The sequence below is a fragment of the Balaenoptera musculus genome, chromosome 16 (assembly GCF_009873245.2).
Source record: "Balaenoptera musculus isolate JJ_BM4_2016_0621 chromosome 16, mBalMus1.pri.v3, whole genome shotgun sequence".
NCBI lineage: Eukaryota > Metazoa > Chordata > Mammalia > Artiodactyla > Balaenopteridae > Balaenoptera > Balaenoptera musculus.
Window position 1 is genome coordinate 75,289,182 of NC_045800.1, and position 25,758 is coordinate 75,314,939.

The 25,758-nt window shown below is 37.7% G+C and overlaps 1 protein-coding gene across 10 annotated transcripts in view; it reads right to left on the minus strand.

The window, feature by feature from the left end:
* CSGALNACT2 (chondroitin sulfate N-acetylgalactosaminyltransferase 2) overlaps positions 1-24,150 on the minus strand; it is a 57,536-nt gene extending 33,386 nt beyond the window's left edge. For 7 of the 10 annotated variants that reach the window (XR_005016821.1, XR_005016823.1, XR_005016824.1 and 4 more), the window contains exons 1-2: positions 24,065-24,150; positions 1,676-2,610 (exon numbers count right to left, since the gene is read on the minus strand). Coding sequence is in view for 5 of the 10 variants with exons in the window: in XM_036828711.1 (XP_036684606.1) it covers positions 1,676-2,336 (661 nt within the window). In the remaining 5 variants the exon portion in view is untranslated. Of the gene's footprint in view, positions 1-1,675; positions 2,611-5,129; positions 5,224-24,064 lie in introns of those variants that run through there. The other 3 variants (XM_036828713.1, XM_036828714.1, XM_036828712.1) reach the window with 3 other exon arrangements.
* Between the last annotated feature and the right edge of the window lie 1,608 nt (positions 24,151-25,758).

Consider the following 25,758-nt stretch of genomic DNA (forward strand, 5'->3'; position numbering starts at 1 on the left):
CACACAAGACTCTGGATAGAATGAAGTCAGACAAAGAAAAATCAGTATAAATTTAAACATGGTGATATGAGACACCTTTGGGAATAAAGTATGGAAGTCTATTGGGCAATCTGGTTTTTAAGTGTGACACTCAGGAGAGAGGTTAGACCTATAGATGTGTGAGTCAGTCAATATCTGGAAATAAAATGGTGAACAAGATTGACTGGTCCCACTCCTCCTGAGGCTTACAGTGTATCAGGAACTACAAATCAGGAAATGGGCAATGCCATATACTATGACAAGTGCTATGAGATGGGACACAGGGTAGAAGTTAAGAAGTACTGCTATCTTAAACTTGCAGGTTGGAGATCACCTCCCAGAAGAAGTGACATCGAAGCTGAAGTCTGGTAGAGAAACAGGAGTTACTAAATCATTGTAAGTAATTATTTTTTTTTGATGAGGGAAGTAGCACAATGGAGGAAAAGCAAGGGACAAAATGTGTTCCATGCAGAGAAAAATCCTATAAATGACAGAATCCGAGGAGAGTTATAAGAAAAGCAGAAGCTGCAGAATATAAAACTGGCATAGGTTCCTTCTTTTTTAGGCAGACATGAAGACATTTTACGTATCTTAGTTATCTTATTTCCTCTGCAGCTTTCAATTCTGCCATAAGCTACAAACATATACAGTGAAAAGACAAAAAGCTGAGCTTTCAGAAAAATTACAAGCGTTTGAAAGAAACAACCCATCAAAAATTGCAGGAAGTGACAGGGGAAAAAAGAGGTGGCTATAGGGAGAAGACAGCTAAAATGCCACAGAAAAGCACAAGGCCCTCCCTGATGGCCTCCAAAGGCTCAAGGCATTATATTATATTACAACAAGTGATACCCATGATGATTTAGGGTCAAAAAAAAAAAAAAAAACTACACGTGGTATACTGTTTACAGAATCAAGCAAAGAGAACTTTCAAGACATATTTGTATCCAAAATGGTTTTAAGTCTACAATTAAATATCTAGCAGGGGGTATTAAGATGGAGACGGGTTGGGATTTATAATTATTCCTATTTATATTAATCAGCAAATATCTTAAATTTATACAAGTGTTCCTCAACTTTTGAGTCATGTCCCATTTTGACATATAAAAATCCTATGCCCTTTCTGCAGTCTGTATTAGGAAAATAGGTTTATTTCTTTACTTTTCCAAATGCCAAATATGCTTTTCAAAACTATGTATGCCTCTTGATGTTCTGACATGCGTTTCTCCTCCACTCAAAATACAGAACAATCACTAATCTAAATTAGGTTCTTTTTCTTTCCTTTAGCAAATGGTTTTCAAATCTTGAGCCTTAGTTCATACATTTTAAAAAATATAAAAAAGGAACATCAAGACCAGTTAAGAGATGAATGCGAATACGTATACGTGCAAATACATATACAACCCTAAGAGCCCTTCAACTTGGGGAGTATTTTGCTATATAAACTTAGATTTATTCTATTTCCCTGGTCCTTATTTTCTATTTTATCATGATCACATTATAACTTTTTCTAAAAAGCCACTTCAAATTCTTGGTGGAATTTAGTGGGTAAAAATTTAAATGTTTTAATACTGTGGATAATGACTGACATATTACAGCATACAATAACAGAATTTTGTCATACTAACATAACTATGGACCAGCACTGTTTTCACATTACCTTCTATGAAGTCATTTTCATTAAATACCAGTTTTTCTCCAAGGGGACCATCCTCATCTTCCTGTTCATCATCTTCATCAGGATTATTAATGACCTCCAAGCCAGCTTCAATAACTTCTACCAATTCATCTCGCTTATCTTTTCTAACTGGTTTTTCCTCAGGATGGCGAGTGAGACCCATTTCCAACTGGAATACTTTCATTAAGGTAAAACTTTCAAAGGGAATGACTCCATACTCACTAGGCAGTTTGGCTCCTATGCTAACTTCAGCTTTGTCAATTTGTGAATGAAGAAACTCTAAAAGATCACTAGGTGCTTGCTCTTTGTTGCCTTGATAGCCTATGCCATTAGCCCCTACATTCTTTCTCTCTTGCAGTGATCTCATCTTCTCACTCATTTCTTGCAATTCTTGTTTTAATTGGGCAATCTGGCGTTTCAGGCTGGTTGCTCTGGTTTGATAATGTTCTTCTTGCTCCTGTAGGAGGGCTTGATAATACTCTTTGCCATAATTTTCCCCAACGATACCGGGAAGAGATGCATTTCCATCAGTCTGGGGGGCACATTCCAGAAGGTACAAAAATAATATTAAACTGCAGAGTAAAGCGAGACCCAACAGTAGCCAGTGGGTCCGGGTCTGAAGAATCAATCCTCTTCTAGGCATTCTTATTAATGTGGACTTGCCTAATGAGATGTGCTCTTTGCTTGTTCATACCTTTTGCGAAAGGTTATAAAAAAGTAAAAACAAAATCAGGATTTCCATAAAAGGTACCAAAATGAATTTGGCTGTAGCTTAAAAAATTTCTTCCTTCAGCAGTGAATTCTACTTGCAGAAATGAGAAATAATGCATATTTCTTATATTGTTACCATGATATCCAGAATAAGGAAATCTGATCTACACAATCAGATAAAATCCATGACATGGGTAGTGATTTTTCTGAAAGAAACAGATCAGAATCAATCAGAATTTTGTTTCCTTAAGTATATCACACTGTTGACAGCTTCAGTAAACTTAGCTATGTGACTACCATAGACAGAGCACCAGGAGAGGCACTAATACAATACAGAATATTCAGTAAACGCTGGGAGAAAGTATTAAGAAAAATACCTTATGAAACAATAAAATATCACATGTAATACTTTCAACCAGAATATCTACACATCCATAACCTGAATGAATCAAAGAAACATTAAACTTATGTTTAGCATAGTTTGTGTTACAATAGATTCTATTGGTCCCTATTTGAAAATTACATCACGTATAACTCTTTATTGACGTAATATTTCAATTAACTCGCCATTTCCCACCTATAACATATCACCATTTGGGAGCTGAGTTTCTATAAAATGTTTTTGTTATGTTGCTAATGGCTTTCTAGAGAGAGATATTTTCTTCCAGTTTATTCAGTTCAAGCATTCTACTTCATTAATTTCTATAGCTCAACTCAGTCAATCTAAGAGCCTTAAAATTAAGTTGGGAGGAAAAGCAATTGCAAAAGGTCACAGACATCTGGAAAATACACTAAGAAACATTTTTACATCCAAAGTCCTCCAGTAGATTATTTGAGCATTAGATCACATAATTCTTTCCACTGTATTACACAGCAACAGATTTCCTACAACTCTGGAAAGTATGGAGTCTATATAAAGAAAAACAGGAACATATTTATCTACAGGGAAAGAAAATCCAAGAACCGTTTATAAATTTACAAAATTACATGCTATCGCTTATACCACAACCAGCTATGTGAGCTCTTCCATGTTTCTTTCTAAACTAAGGATCCTTAATTCTAGAAATAGAGAAGGTTAAACCTAGGAGACAGGAAGCAGGGAAGGCCTCCACTGCAGAGAGAACTTCTATTCTAATGAAGGGTTTGTCAAGAAGAATATGTGATACTACCGCCTGCTTTTAACAGAGTTGGTTTCTACCAGTGCAGCAGAACCTATGGAAGAAGGTCACTAGAGAACATCAGCCCTCGTCAGTTTCTTGGTGATTAGGAAAGCCTGGATGCCTTCTGTGAAAAATGTTGCAATGTGTGTTTTTTGTGGCACATATTTATACAAAATGTAGGATAGATTCAAACTTCTTTTGGCTAGTGGATCACAATCAATGGACTTAACTACCCTTAGCCATTTATTACTTTAGTTAACCAAAAGATAACCAAGTATCCTTAAAATTTTAATTCACAAGTTTTACTATGATGGCATCTGTTTTACTGCTTATAAATCTTATTTATTTTAAGTGATATAGAAAAAAATAGGAAAAAAAAATTGGTACCATATCAAGAAAACTAAGTAAAAAACAAAGCTAGTATTAGTTCTAGGACTTTAACATGTCTCAGAACTGTAATTCTTAGCATAAGAAACCACTTCAATTTCATTGTTTAAAAGTTAAAACTCAGAGGTATCTCTTAACTATAAGTTATTACTAGCCCGTTTATAGGGAAAAGAAAGATTAAAACTAAAAATGTGGGAACATAATCTTGAATCAGTTAATAAAGTTATATATATTTAACTATACTATATTCGAACTTGATAACAGAACTAACAGCATATAAGCTAAGTATGTCAATCTTATATTAATATGGTACCTCATAGTTTTTTTTCTTTATATAGACAATGTATTTTAAACTGTGAGATATCACCCATTAATGGGTCACTACCAAAGGTTTACTTTTCAGTGAAATAGAACAGGAAATACTGGTGCATATCACATATAGTAGTAAATTTTGTGTTGCAAATACACACACACACATATGCATGAGCTATCCACATAAAATGTATTTATAAGTGGGTTGTGATCCAAAAATCTTGAAAAATACTGATTTACAAGGTATTTTAATACATTTCCCATGTCATCCTTTCAGAATAGTGTTGCTAGTATCTTCTTTTGTATAGGAAAAATAGGTTCAGAAATGATTTAAATGAGGTTATATAACTATTAAGTGGCAGCATTAAAGCCAAGGTCTTCTTTCTCCCTCCTTTAAGCAAAATACAGGTCTGAGATATCTTACATGCTTATCTTACAGCTGAATATCTTACAGTTGAATATTATACACTGAAATGAAAGAAAAGTTGCTGTAATTACTTTGAAGATTTTTTTGATGTGGACCATTTTTAAACTCTTTATTGAATTTGTTACAATATTGCTTCTGTTTTATGTTTTTTGGTTTTTTGGCCATGAGGCATGTGGGATCTTAGCTTCCCGACCAGGGATCAAACCCGCACCCCCTGCATTGGAAGGTGAAGTTTTAACCACTGGACCTCCAGGGAAGTCCCTGTAATTATTTTAGAATATAAATGTTAGTTGCATAGCTCTGTGGTTGTTAAACATAAAAGATTCCAATTAAAGTCATATTTGCCTTTATGTTCCCTGAAGGGAACTCTTTAACAACATCCTAAAGAACTAGATTATGACAACTCTAAATATGTTAAGAATAGTATTAGAGAACACACCCATTTTCTGCTGTTACACCTTGACTGCCATCATTCTTTGTAGTCTGTTTGTATGATAAACCAGGTTCATTCATAACCCAGAGTTAATCCCAAGCAACCTTCCAAGCACCAACAGCAGATAGTTAAGTGTTCTGAGGAGAGAATGGGATACTGTGGAAATGGGCAATTGAGCTGTCAAAGATATGTAAAACAAAATCAAGGAGCTCAGAGTAGAAAGAAACGTTAGGAGCCATCAATTCTTAAACTCTAAAACAGACTAAAGAGACTTCCTCTTATAGCCAAGATCAAGTAACATGGACCAGATTTACTCTCACACTGGAAACAACTAAAAACAAACAAAATCAATTAAAAAAACCCCACAAACCCCAATATATGAAACAATGATTTTCAAGATACTGAACATTAGGTAATAAAGTACACTGATCCTTGGAGGAACAAAAAACAAGTGATTGCACAGCTTTCTGCCTTAGTTTCCAGGCCATAGCACAGGGAGTCCCCTCCTAAGTAGAGCCCAGGTAACTCCCTGAGTTGATGAGGTGGAGCTGACAGTCTGAGGAGACCAAGGCAGCTAGGTTCAAAGGATATAGTACCAGAGGAGAGAGCTGGACAGGGAGAGAACTCCAGAGATCTCAAGAGGACACCCTTTGGGTGTGCAGCAGAGCACTGATAAGGGCAGGCATATGAAGAAACTAACTGAGGCTAAGGACAGAAGTACACAAAAAATTAGAAGACACAGAACTCGGCATTCAAACAGGGCCAAGAATAGTGACTGTTCCCACCAGACAAACTGGAAAACCTCAAAATTCATGGGACATTGGGTAGAGTACTCAAAAAGGTCTTGCCTCAGTAGTGGGAAATAATTAGCTCTAGACTAAACATCGGCCTGATCCTGCCAACAAACCTTAAAAGCAAGACCTGAAAAGTTTCCATATAACTGTACAACAAGCCTCACAAATATTTATAGGAATATAAAAATATCCAGCATCCAGTAAAATAAAATTCAAAATGTTTGCCCTCCAAACAAAAACGATCAGGCATACAAAAAAAAAAGAAAAACACAACCCATAATGAAAAAATTAATGATTGAAACTGACCTAGAAATGACACAGATGCTGGAATTCACAGAAAAGGACATTAAAACAGTTATTATAACTGTATTTAAAAAGATATTCATGTTCAAAAAGATAGGGAGACACACAGACGACATTAAAAAAAAGATCCAAATTGAACTAAGGAGATGAAAACATCAATTTCTGAGACGAAAAATATACTGAATGGGATTAACAGCAGATATTTCAGAACAAAATATTAATGAATTGAACACATAGCAACAGAAATTATTCAAAATGTAGAGGGAAAAAATAATGAAAAACATGAATAGAGCACCTGGTAAGCTGTGTGACAACTTCAAGCAGCCTAATATATATGTAATTACAGTCTCCAAACAAGGGGGAGGGGGCTAGGGGAAATATTGAAAGAAATAAGGCTGAAAATTTTCCAAATTTGATGAACTATCAACACATAGATCCAAAAAGCTCAACGAATACCAAATACAAGAGCCACAAAGAAAACTAAAGCAAAGCTCATGATAATCAAACTGCACAAATCCTACGATAAACAGAAAATCTTAAAGTGGCCAAAGGAAAAAAAACACATCATACAAAAACAAAAGACAAAGAGAATGGAGCAATGTCTTTAAAGAACTGAAAGGAAAAATACGTCTACCTAAAATTCTACATTCAGAAAAAGTATTCAAGAACAAAGACAAAAAACTTTTTTTTAGACATTAAAAAGCTAAAAGAATTCATCACCATCAGACCTTCACTACAAGTCCTTTAGGCAGAAGGAAAATGTTAGCAGATGGAAATATGGATCTACACAAAGCAATGAAGAAACCAGAAATGTTAACTACATGGATAATTACAAGATGTCTTTCTTTTTTTTTGGCGACACTGCGCGGCTTGTGGGATGTTAGTTCTAGGACCAGGGATTGAACCCGGGCCACGGCAGTGAAAGTGCTGAGTCCTAACCACTGGACCGCCAGGGAATTCCCCAAGATTTCTGTTATTATTTAAATTGCTTTCAAATATAACTGAATGAAATGGACAAATTCCTAGAAAGACACAAACTACTGTAACTGACTCAAGGAGAAATAGTAAATATGAATAGACTTATAATGAGACTCAATTAGTAATCAAAAAACTACCCACAAAGAAAAGTCCAGAATCAGATGGTTTTACCAGTGAATTCAAACCAAGAATTAATAAGAATTAATACCAATGCTTCACAAACTCTTCCAAAAAACAGAGGGAATACCTCCCAACTCATTATATAAGGCCAGTATTGTTGTGCTACTAAAACCAGATAAAGATATCAAAAGAAAACTACAGACCAATATTCCTTATGAATATAGACACAAAAATCCTCAACAAAATGTTAGCACACTAAATCTATCAACACAAAACACCATGACCAAGTGTGATTTATCCCAAAAATGCAAGGTGAATTTACCATCTGAAAATCAATTAATGCAATACACCACATCAATAGAATAAAGGACAAAACCCATATGATTGTATCAACAGACACAGAAAAAACATTTCACAAAATCCAGCACCACTTCCTGATAAAACCACCCAACAAATGAGGAATAGAAGGCAACTTCCTCAACCTGATAAAGGGCATATATAAAAAACTCACAGCTAACTTCATATTTAATGGTGAAAGACTGCATGCTTTCCCCCTAAGATCAGGAATAAGAAAAGGATGTCTGCTCTCATCACTTCTATTAAACATTGTATTGGAGGATGTTCTAGTCAGGGCAATTAGGCAAGAAAACAAAATAAAAGACATTTGAATTGAAAAAAAAGAGGACTATCTCTATTTGCAGATGATGTGATCTTGCATAAAGAAAATCCTAAGAAATTAGGAACTCAGGATACAAGATCAATACACAAAAATCAACTGCATTTCTATATACCAGCAATGAACAATCTGAAAATAAAATTATGAAAACAATTTGTTTACACCAAAAAGAATAAAAGTGCTTAGGAATAATTTTAACAAAAGAAGTACAAAGATCGGATCAAGATGGCAGAGGAGTAGGATGTGGAGCTCACCTCCTCCCACAAATACATCAAAAATACATCTACATGTGGAACAATTCGCACAGAACATCTACTGAACACTGGCAGAAGACCTCAAACTTCCAAAAGGGCAAGAAAATCTCCACGTAACTGGGTGGGACATAAGAAAAAAGAAAAAAAAAAAAAAAAAGAAAGAAAGGAATCAGGATGGGACCTGTGCCCCTGGCAGGGAGCTGTGAAAGAGGAAAAGTTTCTGCACACTGCGAAGTCCCCTTACTGGTGGGGAAATCATCCAGCACAGAGGGGGAGCTTCAGAGCCTTGGAGGAGAGCGTAGCAACCTGTTTGCAAGGGCAAAGTGGAGAGAGACCTGCACAGATGGTCGGGGCCACCACCCAGCACTCCCCAGCCTGAGAGGCTTGTCATTCGTCCACTGGGGTGGGTGGGGGCTGGGTGCTGAGGCTTGGGCTTTAGAGGTCAGACCTGGTGAGAATACTGGGGCTGGTTGCATGGAGACAGCCTGAGGGGCTAGGGTGTTGTGTGCCACAACTCAAAGAGTAAGGGAAGAAGCCTGGTCCTGCCAGAGAGGCAAGGCGCCATCGTTGGGGCGCATGAGGAGGAGGTCGGATGGCTGTAGGAGCTTCTTTCTCCACACATGGTCTCTGGTGGCAGGACACCTCCTACACAAGCTCCAGGACTGGGCACGAGCCACTGCTGCCATCTCTGACTCCAGAAGTGGGCGCAGACCATTGCCACTGGCAAGGGTCCTGCAAGTGGACGCTGGTTACTGCCTCCACCTCCCTGGGAGCATGTGTGGGCTATGCACCTGCACACCCCCCTATCAAGGGGATAATGGGCAGCACATGCTGAGCAAAGAGACGGCAAGCATCCAAACCAAAAACAGCCCTCAAGCCAAAAAAATATTAAACACAAGCTACACAGGGACACACCCGCATATAAATAGCCCTCCAAGACTACAGTAGATAATTGTTTCTCTTAAACTCACAGAGTAAGAAAAATATAAGCAAAATGAAGAAGCAGAGGAATCACTCCCAGTTAAAAGACCCAGAGAATTCCCCTGAAGGAACAAACAATGAAACAGACCTCTTTAGTCTAACAGACACCGAGTTCAAAAAGGAGGTAATCAAAAAACTGAAGAAATTAAGAAAGGGTATCAACAGAAATGAAGATTACTGTAAAAAGGAACTAGAAATTATAAGGAGGAGACAAGAAAAATTGGAAAATTCATTTGCTGAGATGAAAGTTGAGCTAAAGGCAACGAATAGCAGAATGAATAATGCAGAAGAAAGAATATGTGATCTGGAAGATAGAATAATGGAAATAACCCAATCAAAACAACAGACACGGGCTTCCCTGGTGGCGCAGTGGTTGAGAATCTGCCTGCCAATGCAGGGGACACGGGTTCGAGCCCTGGTCTGGGAAGATCCCACATGCCACGGAGCAACTAGGCCCGTGAGCCACAACTACTGAGCCCGCGCGTCTTGAGCTTGTGCTCCTCAACAAGAGAGGCCACGACAGTGAGAGGTCCGTGCACCGCGATGAAGAGTGGCCCCCACTTGCCACAACTTGAGAAAGCCCACGCACAGAAACGAAGACCCAACACAGCCAAAAATAAATAAATAAATAAATAAATAATTAAAAAAAAAAAAAAACGACAGAAAGCCAAATGAAAAAAAAAAACATGAAAGTAATATAAGAGACCTGTGGAATAATATAAAGTGTGCCAATCTACACATAGTAGGGATTCCAGAAGGAGAACAAAGAAAAAAGGGGATTGAAAATGTATTTGAAGAAATTATGGCTGAAAACTTCCCAAACCTAAAGAAGGAAACAGATATGTGCAGGAAGCACAGAGGGTCCCAAACAAGGTGAACCCGAACAGACCTACACCAAGACATATTATAATAAAAATGGCAAAAGTTAAAGGTAAAAAGAGGATTCTAAAGGCAAGAGAAAAACAGAGTTAATTACAAGGGAATCCCCATAAGGTTATCAGCTAATTTCTCTAAAGAAACGTTGCAGCCAGAAGGGAGTGGCAAAATACATTCAAAGTCTTGAAAGGGAAATATCTGCAACCTAAAATACTCTACCCAGCAAGGTCATCATTTAGAATAGAGTAGAAATAAAGAATTTCTCAAATAAGCAAAAACTAAAAGAATACAGCAATACTAAACCTATCCTAAAAGAAATATTGAAAGGTCTTCTCTAAACAGAAAAGAAGCAGGAAGATATAGGAAGGAGGAAATCACAACTGGAAAGTAAATCACTTAAATTAGCCGGTATACAGAGCAGAAAGAAAAAGAAAAAACCTGTTTGTGAAAGCGATGATAAACACAAGGAACAGCAAAAGGATAAACGTGAAGATGTAAAAAAGGACATCAAAATCATAAAATGTGGGGAAGGAGAGTAAGAAAATGTAGATTCTTTTTTTTAGAATGTGTTAGAGCCTATATGACTATCAATCTAAAGCAAGCAGATATAGGAAGGGGTTAACATACTTGAAAAACAGGGCAACCACAAATCAAAAACATACAACAGATTCACAAAAAACAAAAAGAACACAAGCATAAAATAAAAGGAAATCATCAAACCACAAAAAGAAAAAGGAACAAAGAAAAAACATAGAATCAACTGGAAAACAAGGTTTAAAATGGCAATAAATATATATGTATCAATAATTACCTTAAATGTCAATGGACTGAATGCTCCAATCAAAAGACAGAGTGGCAAACTGGGTGAAAAAACAAGAGCCTACAATATGCTGCTGCCTACAAGAGACCCACCTTAGAGAAAAGGACACACACAGATTGAAAGTGAGGAGATGGAAAAAGATATTTCATGCAAACAGAAATGACAAGAAAGCTGCAGTTGCAATACTCGTATCAGACAAAATACTTCAAAACAAAGGCCATAAAGAAAGATAAAGAAGCAAACTATATAATGATAAAAGGATCAGTACAAGAAGAAGATTTTACGCTGGTCAACATATATGCACCTAATATAAGAGCATCCAAATACATAAAACAAACACTAACAGACATAAAGGGAGAAACTGATGGGAATACAATAATATTAGGAGACTTTAACACCCCACTCACATCAATGGACAGATCTTCTAAACAGAAAATCAGTAAGGCAACAGAGATCCTAAATGATACAACAGAACAGTTAGACTTAATTGATATTTTCAGGACATTACATCTGGAAAAAAAAAAAAAAAACAGAACACATTCTTTCCAAGTGCACATGGAACATTCTCTAGGACTGACCACAAACTAGGGCACAAAACTAACCTCAACCAATTTAAGAGTACAGAAATTATTTCAAGCATCCTCTCTGACCACAACAGCATGAAACTAGAAATCAACCACAGGAAAAGAAATGAAAAAAAAAAAATGATTACATGGAGACTAAGCAACATGCTACTAAAAAACCAATGGGTCAACAAGGAAATCAGAAAGGAAATTTAAAAATACCTTGAGACAAACAACAATAAAAACACAACCATACAAAACCTATGGGATGCAGGAAAAGCAGTTCTTCGAGGGAAGTTGACAGTGATACAGGCCTTCCTCAAAAAACAAGAAAAATTTCAAGAAAACAACCTAACCTACCACCTAAAAGAATTAGAAAAAGAAGAACAAATGAAACCTAAAGTCAGCAGAAGGAAGGAAATAATAAAGATCAGGGAGGAAATAAATAAAATAGAGATTTAAAAAAAAACAGAAAATATCACTAAAACCAAGAGCTGGTTCTCTGAAAGGACAAACAAAATTGACAAACCTCTGGCCAGGACCACCAAGAAGAAAAGAGGGAGAACCCAAATAAACAAAATAAGAAATGAAAAAGGAGAAATCTCAACCAACACCACAGAAATATAAAAAGCCATAAGAAAATACCATGAACAATTATATGCCAACAAATTTGACAGCCTACAAGAAACGGACAACTTTCTAGAAACATACAGCCCACCAAAACTGAATCAAGAAGAAATAGATAATTTGAACAGTCCAATCACTAGCAATGAAATAGAATCTGTAATAGTAATAAAAAAAAAACTCCCTACAAACAAAAGTCCAGGAACAGATGGCTTCACAGGCAAATTCCACCAAACATACAAAGAACTTATATCGATCCTTCTCAAACTCTTCCACAAGACTGAAGAGGAGGGAACACTCCCAAAGACATTCTATGAAGCCACCATCACCCTGATATCAAAACCAGACAGAGATACCACCAAAAAAGAAAGTTATAAGCCAATATCTTTGATAAATATAGATGCAAAAATTCTCAACAAAATATTAGCAAACTGAATCCAACAACACATAAAAAAGATCATACACCACCACCAAGTGGGATTCACCCCAAGTTCACAAGAATGGGTCAACACATGCAAATCAATCAATGTAATACACCACATTACAAAAGAAAAGTCAAAAACGACACAATCATCTCAACAGATGCAGAAAAAGCATTTGACAAAATTCAACATCCATTCACGATAAATCTCTTACTAAAGCGGGTACAGAGGGAACATATCTCCACATAATAAAAGCCGTTTATAACAAACCCACAGCCAATATAATACTCAATGTTGAAATGCTGAAAGTCTTCCCACTAAAATCTGGAACAAGACAAGGATGCCCACTCTCACCACTTCTTTTCAACATAGTATTGGAAGGCCTAGCCCACACCAATCAGACAAGAAAAAGAAATACAGTAAGTCCACTATATACGAATGAGTTCCATTACGAGAGCATGTTCGTAAGTCCAACTTGTTCATAAGTCCAACAAAGTTAGCCTAGGTACCCAACTAACACAATCATCTATATAGTACTGTACTGTAATAGGTTTATAATACTTTTCACACAAATAATACATAACAAACACAAAAAATAAAACATTTTTAATCTTACAGTACAGTACCTGGAAAAGTACAGTAGTAAAACAGCTGGCATACAGGGGCTGGCATCGAGTGAACAGGCAAGAAGAGTTACTGACTGGAGGAGGGAGAGGAGGTGGGATATGGTAGAGCTGAAGGATCATCAGCAATAGGAGATGGAGGGCAAGCTGCAATTTCACTCATGCCTGACGTTGGTGGCACAGGTTCTGGTTCCTTGCTGGATTCAATTCTATCTAACCTCTTAAAAAATAGATCCAGTGATATCTGGGTAGTAGCTCTTTTTTTCTTGTCATAGAAGACACAGTAGCACTGGATTGTATTCTGAATGGCTGCTGCAACCTTTGTGTACCGTTCTACGTCCAGGTCCTCTGCCTCAAAAACTAACAGTGCCTCCTCAAACAGAACTAACTTACGTGATTAGACATGTGAACGCACATTTGAATCTTTGGAAGCTCGCAACTTGAAGGTTCGTATGTAGGGGACTTACCGTAAAAGGTATCCAAATCGGAAGGGAAGAGGTAAAATTGTCACTATATGCAGATAACATGATACTATATATAGAAAGCCCTAAGGACTCCACACAAAAACTACTATATCTAATAAATGAATTCAGCAAAGTACCAGGATACAAGATTAACATTCAGAAATTGGTTGCATTTCTTTACACTAACAATGAAATACCAGAAAGGGAACGTAAAAAAATAAAAAAAAAAAAAACTTTTAAAATCACACCAAAAAAAAATAAAATACCTAGGAATAAACCTGACCAAGGAACTGAAAGACTTATACTCTGAGAAGTATAAAACATTAATAAAGGAAATTAAAGATGATTCCAAGAAATAGCAAAATTTCCCATGCTCAAAAATTTATATGGAACCATAAAAGACCCAGAATTGCCACAGCAATCCTGAGGGGAAAAAAAAAAGCAGGAGGCATAACTCTCCCAGACTTCAGACAATACTACAAAGCTACAATAATCAAAACAGTGTGGTATTCATACAAAAACACAACATATGGAGCAATGGAACAGAAAAGAGAGTCCAGAAATAAACCCACACACCTACAGTCAATTAATCTTCAACAAAGGTGGCAAGAACATAAAATAGGAAAAAGTCTCTTCAGCAAGTGGTACTAGGAAAGTTGGACAGCTGCATGTAAACCAATGAAGTTAAAACACCCCTCATACTATGCAGAAAAATAAACTCAAAATGGCTTAAAGACTTAAACATAAGACATGACACCATAAAACTCCTAGAAGACAGCATGGGCAAAACATTCTCTGACATAAATCGTACCAATGTTTTCTTAAGTCAGTCTCCCAAGGCAATAGAAATGAAAACTAAACCAAACAAACAGGACCTAATTAAACTTACAAGCTTTTGCACAGCAAAGGAAACCATAAAAAAAAAAAAGACAACCTACCGAGTACTGGGAGAAAATATTTGCAAATGATGCGACTGACAAGGGCTTAATCTCCAAAATATACAAACAGCTTATACAACTCAACAACAACAAAAAAACAAACAACCCAATTGAAAAATGGGCAGAAGACCTTAACAGACATTTCTCCAAAGGAGATATACAGATGGCCAGCAGGCACATGAAAAGATGCTCAACATCGCTAATTATTAGAGAAACGCAAATCAAAACTACAATGAGGTGCCAACTCACACCAGTCAGAATGGCCATCATTAAAAAGTCTACAAATAACAAATGTTGGAGAGGGTGTGGCGAAAAGGGACCTCTCCTACACTGCTGGCGGGAATGTAAGTTGGTGCAGCCACTGTGGAAAACAGTATGGAGGTTCCTCAGAAAACTAAAAACAGAATTACCATATGACCCAGCAATCGCACTCCTGGGCATACACCCAGATAAAACTACAATTCAAAAAGATACATGCACCCCTATGTTCATAGCAGCACTGTTCACAATAGCCAAGACATGGAAACAACCTCAATGTCCATCGACAGATGAATGGATAAAGTAGATGTGGTACATATATACAATGGAATACTACCACTCAGCCATAAAAAAGAATGAAATAATGTCATTTGCAGCAACATGAATGCAACTAGAGATTATCATACTAAGTGAAGTCAGAAAGAGACAAATACCATATGATATCACTTACATGTGGAATCTAAAACATGGCACAACTGAAGCTATCTACAAAACAGAAAGAGACTCACAGACATAGAGAACAGACTTGTGGTTGCCACGGGAGAGGGGGGAGGGAGAGGGATGAACTGGGAGTTTGAGGTTAGTAGATGCAAACTATTACATGTAGAATGGATAAACAACAAGGTCCTACTGAATAGCACAGGGAACTATATCTATATCCAATCTCCTGGGACAAACCATAATGGAAAAGAATATAAAAAAAGAATGTATATGTTTGTATAACTGAGTCACTTTGCTGTACAGCAGAAATTAGCACAACATTGTCAATCCACTATACTTCAACTAAAAAAAAAAGAAGTACAAGACTTGTATTCTGAAAACTACAATACACTGTTAAAAGAAATTAAAGATTTAAATAAGTGGAAAGATACCGATGCTCATTGACTGGAAGACTTGATATTATTAAGATGGCAATACTCTCAAAATTGATTTACAGATTCAACACAATCCTCTTCAGATTCCCAGCTTTACAGAAATTGACAAGCTTATCCTAAACTCATGGAAATTCAAGGAACCCAGAACAGCCAAAACTGTACTGAGAAAGAATAACAAAATTGGAGGACTCAACTTTCCCATTTCAAAACTTACTTCAAAGCTACAGTAATCAAGATAGCATGGAACTAGCCTAAGACTAGACATATGGATCAATGGGATAGAATTTAGGATCCAGAAATAAACCTTCACATTAAGTCAAGTGACTTTCAACAAGGGTGGCAAGGTAACTCAATGGGAAAAGAACAGTCTTTTCAATAAATGGTGCTAGGATACCTGGATACTCACAAGCAAGAGAACGAAACTGAATCTCTACCTCACCCTACAGTCAAAAGTTAACTCAAAATGGGTCAAAGATCTAAATGTAAGAGTTAAAACTATAAAGCTATACACTTATAGACAAAACATAAATGTAAATCTTTGTAACCTTGGATTAGGCAATGGTTTCTTAGATCTATGACACCAAAATACCAAAGACCAAATATATAAATTAGACTTCATTAAAATTAAAAACTTTTGTGTTGTAAAGTGTATCATCAAGAAAGTGAAAAGGATGGGAGAAAATATTTGTAAACCATATATCTACTAGGAAATATAATAGAATATGTAAGTATATATATATATAGAATATATAAGATGCATCTAGAATATATAAGATGCATCTAGAATATATAAAGAACTCTTACAACTCAATATTAAAAAAATTAATAACCCAATGAACAAAAGGCATGAATAGACATTTTTCTAAAGATTAAGCCTATAAGCATATGAAAATATGGTCAACATCATAAACCAATAGGGAAATGCAAATGAAAACTACAATGAGATACTGCTTCATATGCACTAGGATATAATTTAAAATGAATTATAGGGGAGAAGGGCATAATAGGGGAAGGGGGTTAAGAGGTACGAACTACTAGGTTTAAAGTAAATAAGATACAAGGATGTAATGCACAGCACAGGGAACATAGTTAATATTTTATAACTTTAAATGGAGTATAACCTATAAAAATATTGAATCATTATGTCATACACCTGAAACTAATACTTTAAGTCAACTGTACTTCAATTTTAAAAAATCACAAAATGAATCATAGATCTAAACGAAAACCTTAAAATATAAAACTAGAAGCATAAGAGAAAATCTCTGTGAACTTGAATTAGGCAAAGATTTCTTTGATATGACACTAACAGCATAACTGATAAACTGGACTTCATCAAAATATGTGCTCTTTGAAGAACACTATAAAGGGAATGGAAAAACAAGTGACAGGCCAGGAGAAAATATGAGCAAAGCATATATATGATAAAAGACTTGTATTCAGAATCTATTTTTAAAAATATCAAAATGCAATAATAACAAAACAAACACAATCAAAAATTGGCAAAAGATTTGAAGAAACACTTCAAATAAGCACATGAAAAAAAATACTCAACACTGTTAGCCATCAGGGAAATGCAAATTCAAACCAAAATGAGACACCACAATGGCTAATCTTAGATGGGCTAAAATTAAAAAGATTGATATGTTGGTGACAATGTGGAGGAACTAGAACTTTAATACACTGCTGGTGGTAATGTGAGATGGTTTCACAGTTTCTTAACAAGTTAAATATAAGCCTATCGCTTGATTGAGCCATTCCATTCCTAGATATTTAACCAAGAGAAATGAAAGCGTATGTCCATACAAAGACTTATACACAAATGTTCATAACAGCTTTATATGAAACAGCCAAAAACTAGAAATAACTCAAATGTCCATTAACAAGTGAATGGATAAACAAACTAATACAGCCATACAATGGAACACAGCTCAGCAATAAAAAGGAATAAACTACTGATACATGTTTCAATATGGGTGAATCTCAATAATAGAAGCCCAACAAGAAAGGAGTACAATGAAAGAGTATGATTCCATTTATATAAATTCTAGAAAACGTAAGGTAATTTGTAGTGACAGAAAGCAGAGGAGTCACTGGTTGCCTGGAATGGGGCGAGGGCAGGGAAGGTCGTACCAGGAAGAAATTATAAAAGGGCACAAAGAAACTTTTGGGAGTGATGGATTTGTCCATCATTTTGATTGTGGTGATGATTTCAGGTATATACAGTATGTTCAAATTATCAAATTTTATACTTTAAACATGTGTAGTTTATTGTAAGTCAATTATACCTCAATGAAGCTGTTTAGCAGTGTCAAAGAGGCATTTGTAAGTAAACTCCATTTTGTTCATTAAGACAAATATGAAGATTTGTTGACTATAAATCTGGATTTAAAAAAACAAAACGAAGCATACACCAGGCCCCGGCCCCCAGAAAAGTAGTACTCAGATTACTCTGAAAGTCTTGTTACATCTTTTCTATTTGCCTTGTGCTTCTGAGAAAACAAAAGAGTATTAAAGATAGTTCATTCTACAGTAATGATCCCTAAATAATATGACCTTTAACCAGTTTCTACTCAAACATTTGATTCTATAATTTTATGAAACTACCAATAAACATTTCATAATCACTTCCAGGATGCTTACACTGCAGTGTGCCAAACTAACTTCTGCAATAAGAGTAGCCTACTGCCTTCTGCAAAATACAAGCAACCCATTTGAATCTGAATCTATTTATTTTCAACGTTCTAGTCTGTATAATCTTCCTAAATTTTCTGAACAATTTCTAAAGTTTTCAAATACTAAATGTATAATTTTGAGTTCACTTTTTAAACAACAAAAAGTCACAAAAATTATTAGGAAAACAAAACCTCTGTCAGCAGACTAAACTAAAACATTATGAAGTACAAACACATGTAAGGGAGGGAATTAGAACTTTTTACTTCTTGAGCAACTGATGAATATTACAATGATACATGGATTCTTTAAGGTCATTGAATGAATACTTTGTAAATATTTAGAAATACTGATCACCAAAAGGCAGCGTGCATTCAACAAATATTTGAGTACCTACTGTATGTCAGGCACTGCAATGAATAGAATATTCCCCCCCTCACCAGCAAATTCGTATGCTGAAATCCTAACCTCTAATATGGAAGTATTAGGTGGTAGGGCCTTTGGGAGGTAATCAGTTCATGAGGGTGGAGCCCTCCTGAATGGGATTAGTGTCCTTATGAGAGAGACCCCAGAGAATTAAGTAGCCCTCTTTCTGCCTTGTGAAGATACAAGAAGTTGGCAGTCTACAACCTGGAAGAGGATCCTCACCAGAACCCAACTACGCTGGCACCCTGATCTCAGACTTGAGAAATATATTTGTTGTTTATAAGCCACTCAGTCTATGGTACTTTGTTATAACTGCCCAAACTGACTAAGACAGCCACTGTGTTGGGTGCCAAGAACAAGTAACATCAGATGGATCGTTTTGACAAGTGTTTCCAGGGAAAACTAAATTTATGGTACATGGATTTCAGCAAAACAAATGGGAGTAATACCCATATCTTTATAAATAAAGCAGAAAATTGTGCCAAAGGCAGCCTGTGGCACAGTAAAAACAGAGTCAAGTGTCATAGCTACTTAATAGCTATGTAATCTTGAGCATAATACTTAACCTTTCTGGGCTTCGTCTGTAAAAAGAAATCACTTGCTTGGATTGCCAAGGTTCTTTCCAAGATGTTACAATTCCTCTGATGAACGATAAACTAAAACTACACACACACACACATTCTTATTTTTTGGAGGACAAATTTGATTTAAATGCACATGCCCTTTAGTGCAACAATTTGCAATTCCACTTTTAAGATTCTAAACTACAGAAATATTCATACTAGTATATAAAGTCACATGCATAAGATGTGTACTAGTGTTATATGTAACAGCTAAATAAAAATAAAAGCAACTTTATCCATCAGTAGGGGAAAGGTTCAGTAAACTGCAGACATTTATACAATAGAATGTCTATCTAAAAGGAATGAGGTAGATCCAGATGTGCTGACATAGATAATATCTATACAATGGTGTTAACAAATTACAAATAATTCTTTCAGTTTTTGTCTGTATAATAGTCTTGGGAGCCAGATAGCCTAAGTTCACATATTTGCTCGACCACTTTCTAACTCATCAACACAGACAAGTTCCTTAATAAGTTTCAGTTTTCTCACCTGTTAAGTGGGTACAGTTATAGCACCTACCTTGGAGTATTATTGTAACAATTAACTAAGTAAAACATGACAAGTATTAAGTGTTCAATAAGTTTTAGGTATTATTTCCCATTACTCAAAGTTTTGTTTTGTTGTTGTTAATGGTTAAACCTATCAAGCTTTTCCTGTATTACTTCTCAATTTTGGCTTCCCTACCAGAAATAATCCTACTATAAAATGTATTTCCTCAAATAGATAGTCAATTCTTACCACTTATTAAACAATCCATGCTCTTGACTCTAATTTGAAATGCCACTTTAATCATAAGCAAAATTCCTATATATATGGAAGTCTATTTCTGGCCTCTAAATCGGGGGTTAGCAAACATTTTAGGTAAAGGGTCAAATAGCAAATATCACAACCAATTAACTCTGCCTTGTAGCACAAAAGAAGCCATAGAAAATGCGTAAATGAATGGCACATGTGTGTTCCAATGGACACTGAAATCTGAACTTCATATAATTTTCATGTTACAAACTATTATTCTTTTTTTCCCAAGCACTTAAAAATATAAAAGCCACTCTTAGGTCACAGATCATACTAACACAGGTGGTCAGCCAGATTTGGCAATCCATGCTCTAAACCCTTACAATTTTCACACTCCTAAAAATTTTTTATATTTATAAAATTCCACAAAATAAATACATGTGATAAAAAGGTTAAACACGATATAAGGGCATAGAATGACACCTCTCCCTTCTATCCCAGAGGCCCAGTTCCCCTCTCCAGTTTTTCTGTATCCTTTTATTTATTTATTTTATTATTATTTTTTTTGGCTGTGTTGGATCTTCGTTGCTGTGGCGGGCTTTCTCTAGTTGCGGTGAGTGGGGGCTACTCTTCGTTGCAGTGCGCGGGCTTCTCATTGCGGTGGCTTCTCTTGTTGCGGAGCACAGGCTCTAGGCACACGGGCTTCAGTAGTTTTGGCATGTGGGCTCAGTAGTTGTGGCTCCCGGGCTCTAGAGCGCAGGCTCAGTAGTTGTGGCGCACAGGTTTAGTTGCTCCATGGCATGTGGGATCTTCCCGGACCAGGGATTGAAGCCACATCCCCTGCATTGGCAGGCGGATTCTTAACCACTGCGCCACCAGGGAAGTCTCTTGCGTATCCTTTTAAATCTACTGACACTATTAACATCTCAGTAGACATAGTCTTATATGTATATACATGACTTTCTACATGTTAATTCATCTATAGGATAAATCCCTGTAAATGGAACTGCTGGGACAAATTTCCTTAAAGCATTCATTCCAACATGTAACTCGTCAGTATCTATAGCGTAGATACTCAGGATAAACCTTCCAACATGCCTTTACCTATTACCCACCTTCCCAATCAACTTTAAAATCACGTTAAATATTTCTTCCAGATTACAGACTTGAAAACTGTAACTACTCTGGTTTATGAATCCTTCCTTTGTATTGCATTAAATTTCTTAGCTATAGTTATCAATGCTTTGGAGTAAAGAAATAAGTTTTACTGTTTTCTTTGATCACTGCTTATTGAATTCCACATCTATTTTTCTTGGATTAATTTTTCATTTGATATAGTACATCCTGAGGTATTCCTAGTGGTTCTGGGTGAAAATGACTTTATTTTGCCCTCACTGACAGTTTGGTTAGGGATAAGATTTTGAATTTGAAATATGTCCAATGGAAAAAAAAAATGTCCAGCGAGCACTTTTAAAACTCTGCTCCACTGTCATCCAGCATTCCATGTCTCAGATTAGAAGTCTAATCAGGCTGCCCAAGATTCTGCCTGGATACTCTTACCTTCATGATCTGTTATCTCTGTGGTTATTTCTCCTCTTCCAATTTCTATTCCCTCCTGGAATTCCTATTAGATGTACACTGGCCCTCTCCTGGATCCATTTTCCACGTTAGCTATTTTTCCCTACTTTCTATGTTTTAATATTCAAGAACTGATTGCGTGTTTTCAGGGCAGCCTGTATATGTTCAGTAGGCATGATACCATCTGAAATCTAAGCATATTAACATTTATCTTAAAGATTTTTTCTTTTTCTTACATGAACTACATTGCTTCAGGTCCAGTCCTTGTATCTGTTCAGTCTGGGCCATCTCTTACATGCTACTGATTTCCCACAAATGTTTAGTGATTTTTGTTGTCTGTTCCCATTATAAATGTATCAGTATCTCAGTACAGGTGGAAATCACTGTACTCCTATAGTAAATTCACATTTGTAACTAACCTTATAATTCAATTTTACATTTACCCTAGGACTTTGTGCAGTATGACAACAACAACGTAAGTTTTTTGACTTGCAATCCTATGATTCTTCAATCCATTTCTAGGCACATCCTTTTGGTGTTTCATTTCCCCTAGCAACCACTAACTTGAGTAACACAGTTCTTACCTAAGTGTTATACAAGAAGCTTCAGGGACAGAACATCACCAGCTCTATCTAACAGACTTGTCTAACAGACAGTTAAACAAATAATGACAGTCTGGTAGAAGACTGTCATAGATGTGCAATCCAAGGAGTAAATAATAATAATATGGTAATGAATCACTTAAGTCTTGAAATCATAATAGTTATGCTTTTTACCAATCTTTAATGTTATAGAAGTTAAAATAACAAATTGTATTTTTTAAAAAGGAAGACTCCATGATGGTTAAAACGTAATTTTCTACCTACCTTATGATTTAGCCATTCCACAGCTGACAGAAATGCACAGATGTTCACCAAGACATTTATAAGAATGTTCATAGCATTCTTCAAAATACATAATATACAAAACCTGGAAACATAAATATCCACCAACAGAGGAGTGCCATATAATGATGCAATGGATTACTACACAGCAATAAAAAAGAAATTAACTACTGATACATGAAACATTATGGATGAATCTCATAATCAATATGCTGAGTATACTGTAGGATTCCATTAATATCAAGCCCCAAATAGACAAAACTAATAGATGATGACAGAAATCAGAATACTGATGGGGGGTGGGCAGGGGTATAACTGACTTGGAAGAAGCAGGGGGAAACTCCTGGAATGATGGAAATGTCCTACAGGTATAATATGAAAGCTGGTGGTTGCACAAGTTAATAAAAACATAAAAATTCACTGAGGTGTACAACTAAGATTTATGCGCTTGATGACTTCACAGATATTTTATATCTCAATCAAAAAGTTAAGAAAGAAAAAAAATGTAATTTCCAAACTGAGGGAACTAAAACTGTGTTTACTTATGTCAAAATTCTCTGAGCCATAAATACTGGATATCCAACATCCTTTTTACATTAAGTAATAAGACAACTTTAGACAAATGGTATCAGAATAATAATACAAAATGAACGTTAACATCCTCAGTCATAAACTACTACTTGGATTCCTACTTCCACGTTCGAAGTCCTGTTTTAATACAACATTAACTCCAGCAAAAATCAAGGCCCAGCTCCTGAGAACCTTCAATGATAGTTAAATGTCCGGACATTGCATATAAATCTCAAAAGTAGTCTGACGGATAAAAGCTTCAGATTTATAATCAAATTTTCATTCTGCCAATAACATCATAAATAAAAGCTTCACTATGGCGTTTACAAATTATTCCTCGGCAAGTTGCTCAGGAATAGTGTAATTTTCAAGAAGTCTAAAAATGCAAGAGGCTTCCCGTCCCGTGGTCTCCTCGGCGCCACTAGTTCCTACACAAATATGCATCTTTTAAAGGTGCCTAGCGTCTGGCAGGCATAGAAAGGCTGCCGCCAGAGAATACTAATTTAACGCAATAAAGCGGTAACAGCTGACTACAAAGTTTACCCACTGAGGGGAGCAGAGATGGTGGTGAGTTGGTTTAAAAAAAAAAAAAAAAAGTGATAAAAATAAAACACACGCAAACCAACGGTCTCCGGCAGCACAGTTCTGAAAAGACAAGTCAAACGGCTCCGAAAAACCGCGGCTTTTCCTGACACCGGAGCAGACTCTGGAGGGCTTGCGGCGAACCCACGGGGACAGGGCCCCCAGGAGAGCTCGTCCGTGAGGTGACCCGACCGCGACGGGAACCCACAGTCCGGGGCCCGCGCCCCAGAGCCCGCACGGGCCGGGCCCGAGCCCTGGGAGCCGCGGGCAGGCGAGGCCGGGTGGCCCGGGTACTCACCGACTTCACCCGCCTGTGCACGGCGGCCGCCAACCCGCCACCACCTCCCCAGCCGCGGGCACACCTGGGCGGCGCCCGACTCGCTGGGGCCGCCACCAACTCCCCGCCCACCCTCCGGGCGCGCCGCCGCGCCGACAACCTCCACTTCCGGCGCGCGTGAGGAAATGAGGCCGCCGCCGCGGCGCGCGCCCGCCCCGGCCCCGCCCACGCCCGCCCCGGCCCCGCCCACGCCCGTCCCGCGCCCAGTGCTTGGCATAGAAAAGCTCAGTAATTGGCGTCTAGTACTGATTAACCCTGTATCTGTTACAAATGTGTCTGTGTGTGTGTGCGCGCGCGCGTGTAGCCCAAAAAACGATTTGTGGAGGCTAGGAGAGTGCGGGAGGCAGGAAATCACTCTTGCCCGAGCAAGCGTCTGCAGGGATGGGAGTACCAGCTCCGGCCGGACGGCTGGCTTTGCAGGAGGGAGGGACTCAGCGGAGGATGGCAGCGCTTTCCTGCCCGGGAGCCTTTGCCCTGGGAGCTGGAGGGGGCGATGAGTGCCTGCGTGGGCACTGAGCTAAGGACTGACAGGTCGCCAGAAGTGTCCGAGCATCCTCAGGAGGGCTGGGCTGCGCGTGAGGCCCCAGCGAGGAAGCCCTGGGCTGCTAGTCACTCCATTTCTTTGGATCTGAATTTCCGTATATGTGAAAGGAGGGGGTTGAGGTAGACTTTCTAGAAAATGGCTTCGAGGTCTCACATTGTATGACTTTAGTGGGTGGCCCTGACATCCCCTACACTCAGATGCGTATTCCAGGGACATCCCCAAGGCATTCTGTCCGGCCCTGAGCTGAGCAGGTGACGGGACACCGGGCAGCACCAGCCCCTGCCTGTGTCTGGGCAGGACATGGCTGTGCTAAGAGGGGATCTGCCTCCCATCTGGGCTCTGCTCTCCTTAGCGGGTTACCTTGGCAGGCTATGTGGGCTTAGCCTCTCTAAGCCTCAGTTTCCTCAGCTGTGTTATGGGGACAATAATAGTACATGCTTCCTAAGATTGTTGTGAGGATTAAATGCAATTTTGCATTTGAAGTGGTTGGCACTGTGCTTGGCAGGTAGGTGGCAGGCAGTCAGAGCTCACTGTTATCGTTAAGTGCATTAGTTAGAGCAGAAGTCTGGGGCGACTGTGGTGGTACATCCTGTAGGAGTGGCAGCATTCCAGGGGGATCTGTTCCTAATCACAGCTGTCTTCAATGGATGATGGTTGTTGGGATGTCTTTAACTTGGATGGTCTCCTTGGATATGTCCTGTGGAGAATTCCATGGGTAGGAGAGTCTGGACAGCCTACTTCTAAGCCAGGCTTGCTGAATGTCCAGTCTCTACCCAACTTCAGGATCTCACTCCTCTCTCATGTCACTTCTGAGCAAATGAAAACATTTATGGTTCTAACACCCCTTCCTCCTCAACCTGGCCCAAGAGTAAAGAATTCATCTAGTCATAGACTCCATGGGTCTGTAACCTCCTGAAAGTAAGGACCATGTCTTTTTCATCTCCCAGTACTTTGCACATAGTAAGTGTTCAACAAATATGAATTGGTTAAAATAAGAACATGCAACAATCCCTCTCTTGTTCAGAATCTCTACCACTTGACCAGCTCCTCGAGCAGACGGCATGCCTGATTACATTTTCTGCCTGCCGTAATTAAGGTTTTGGTCTGGTTG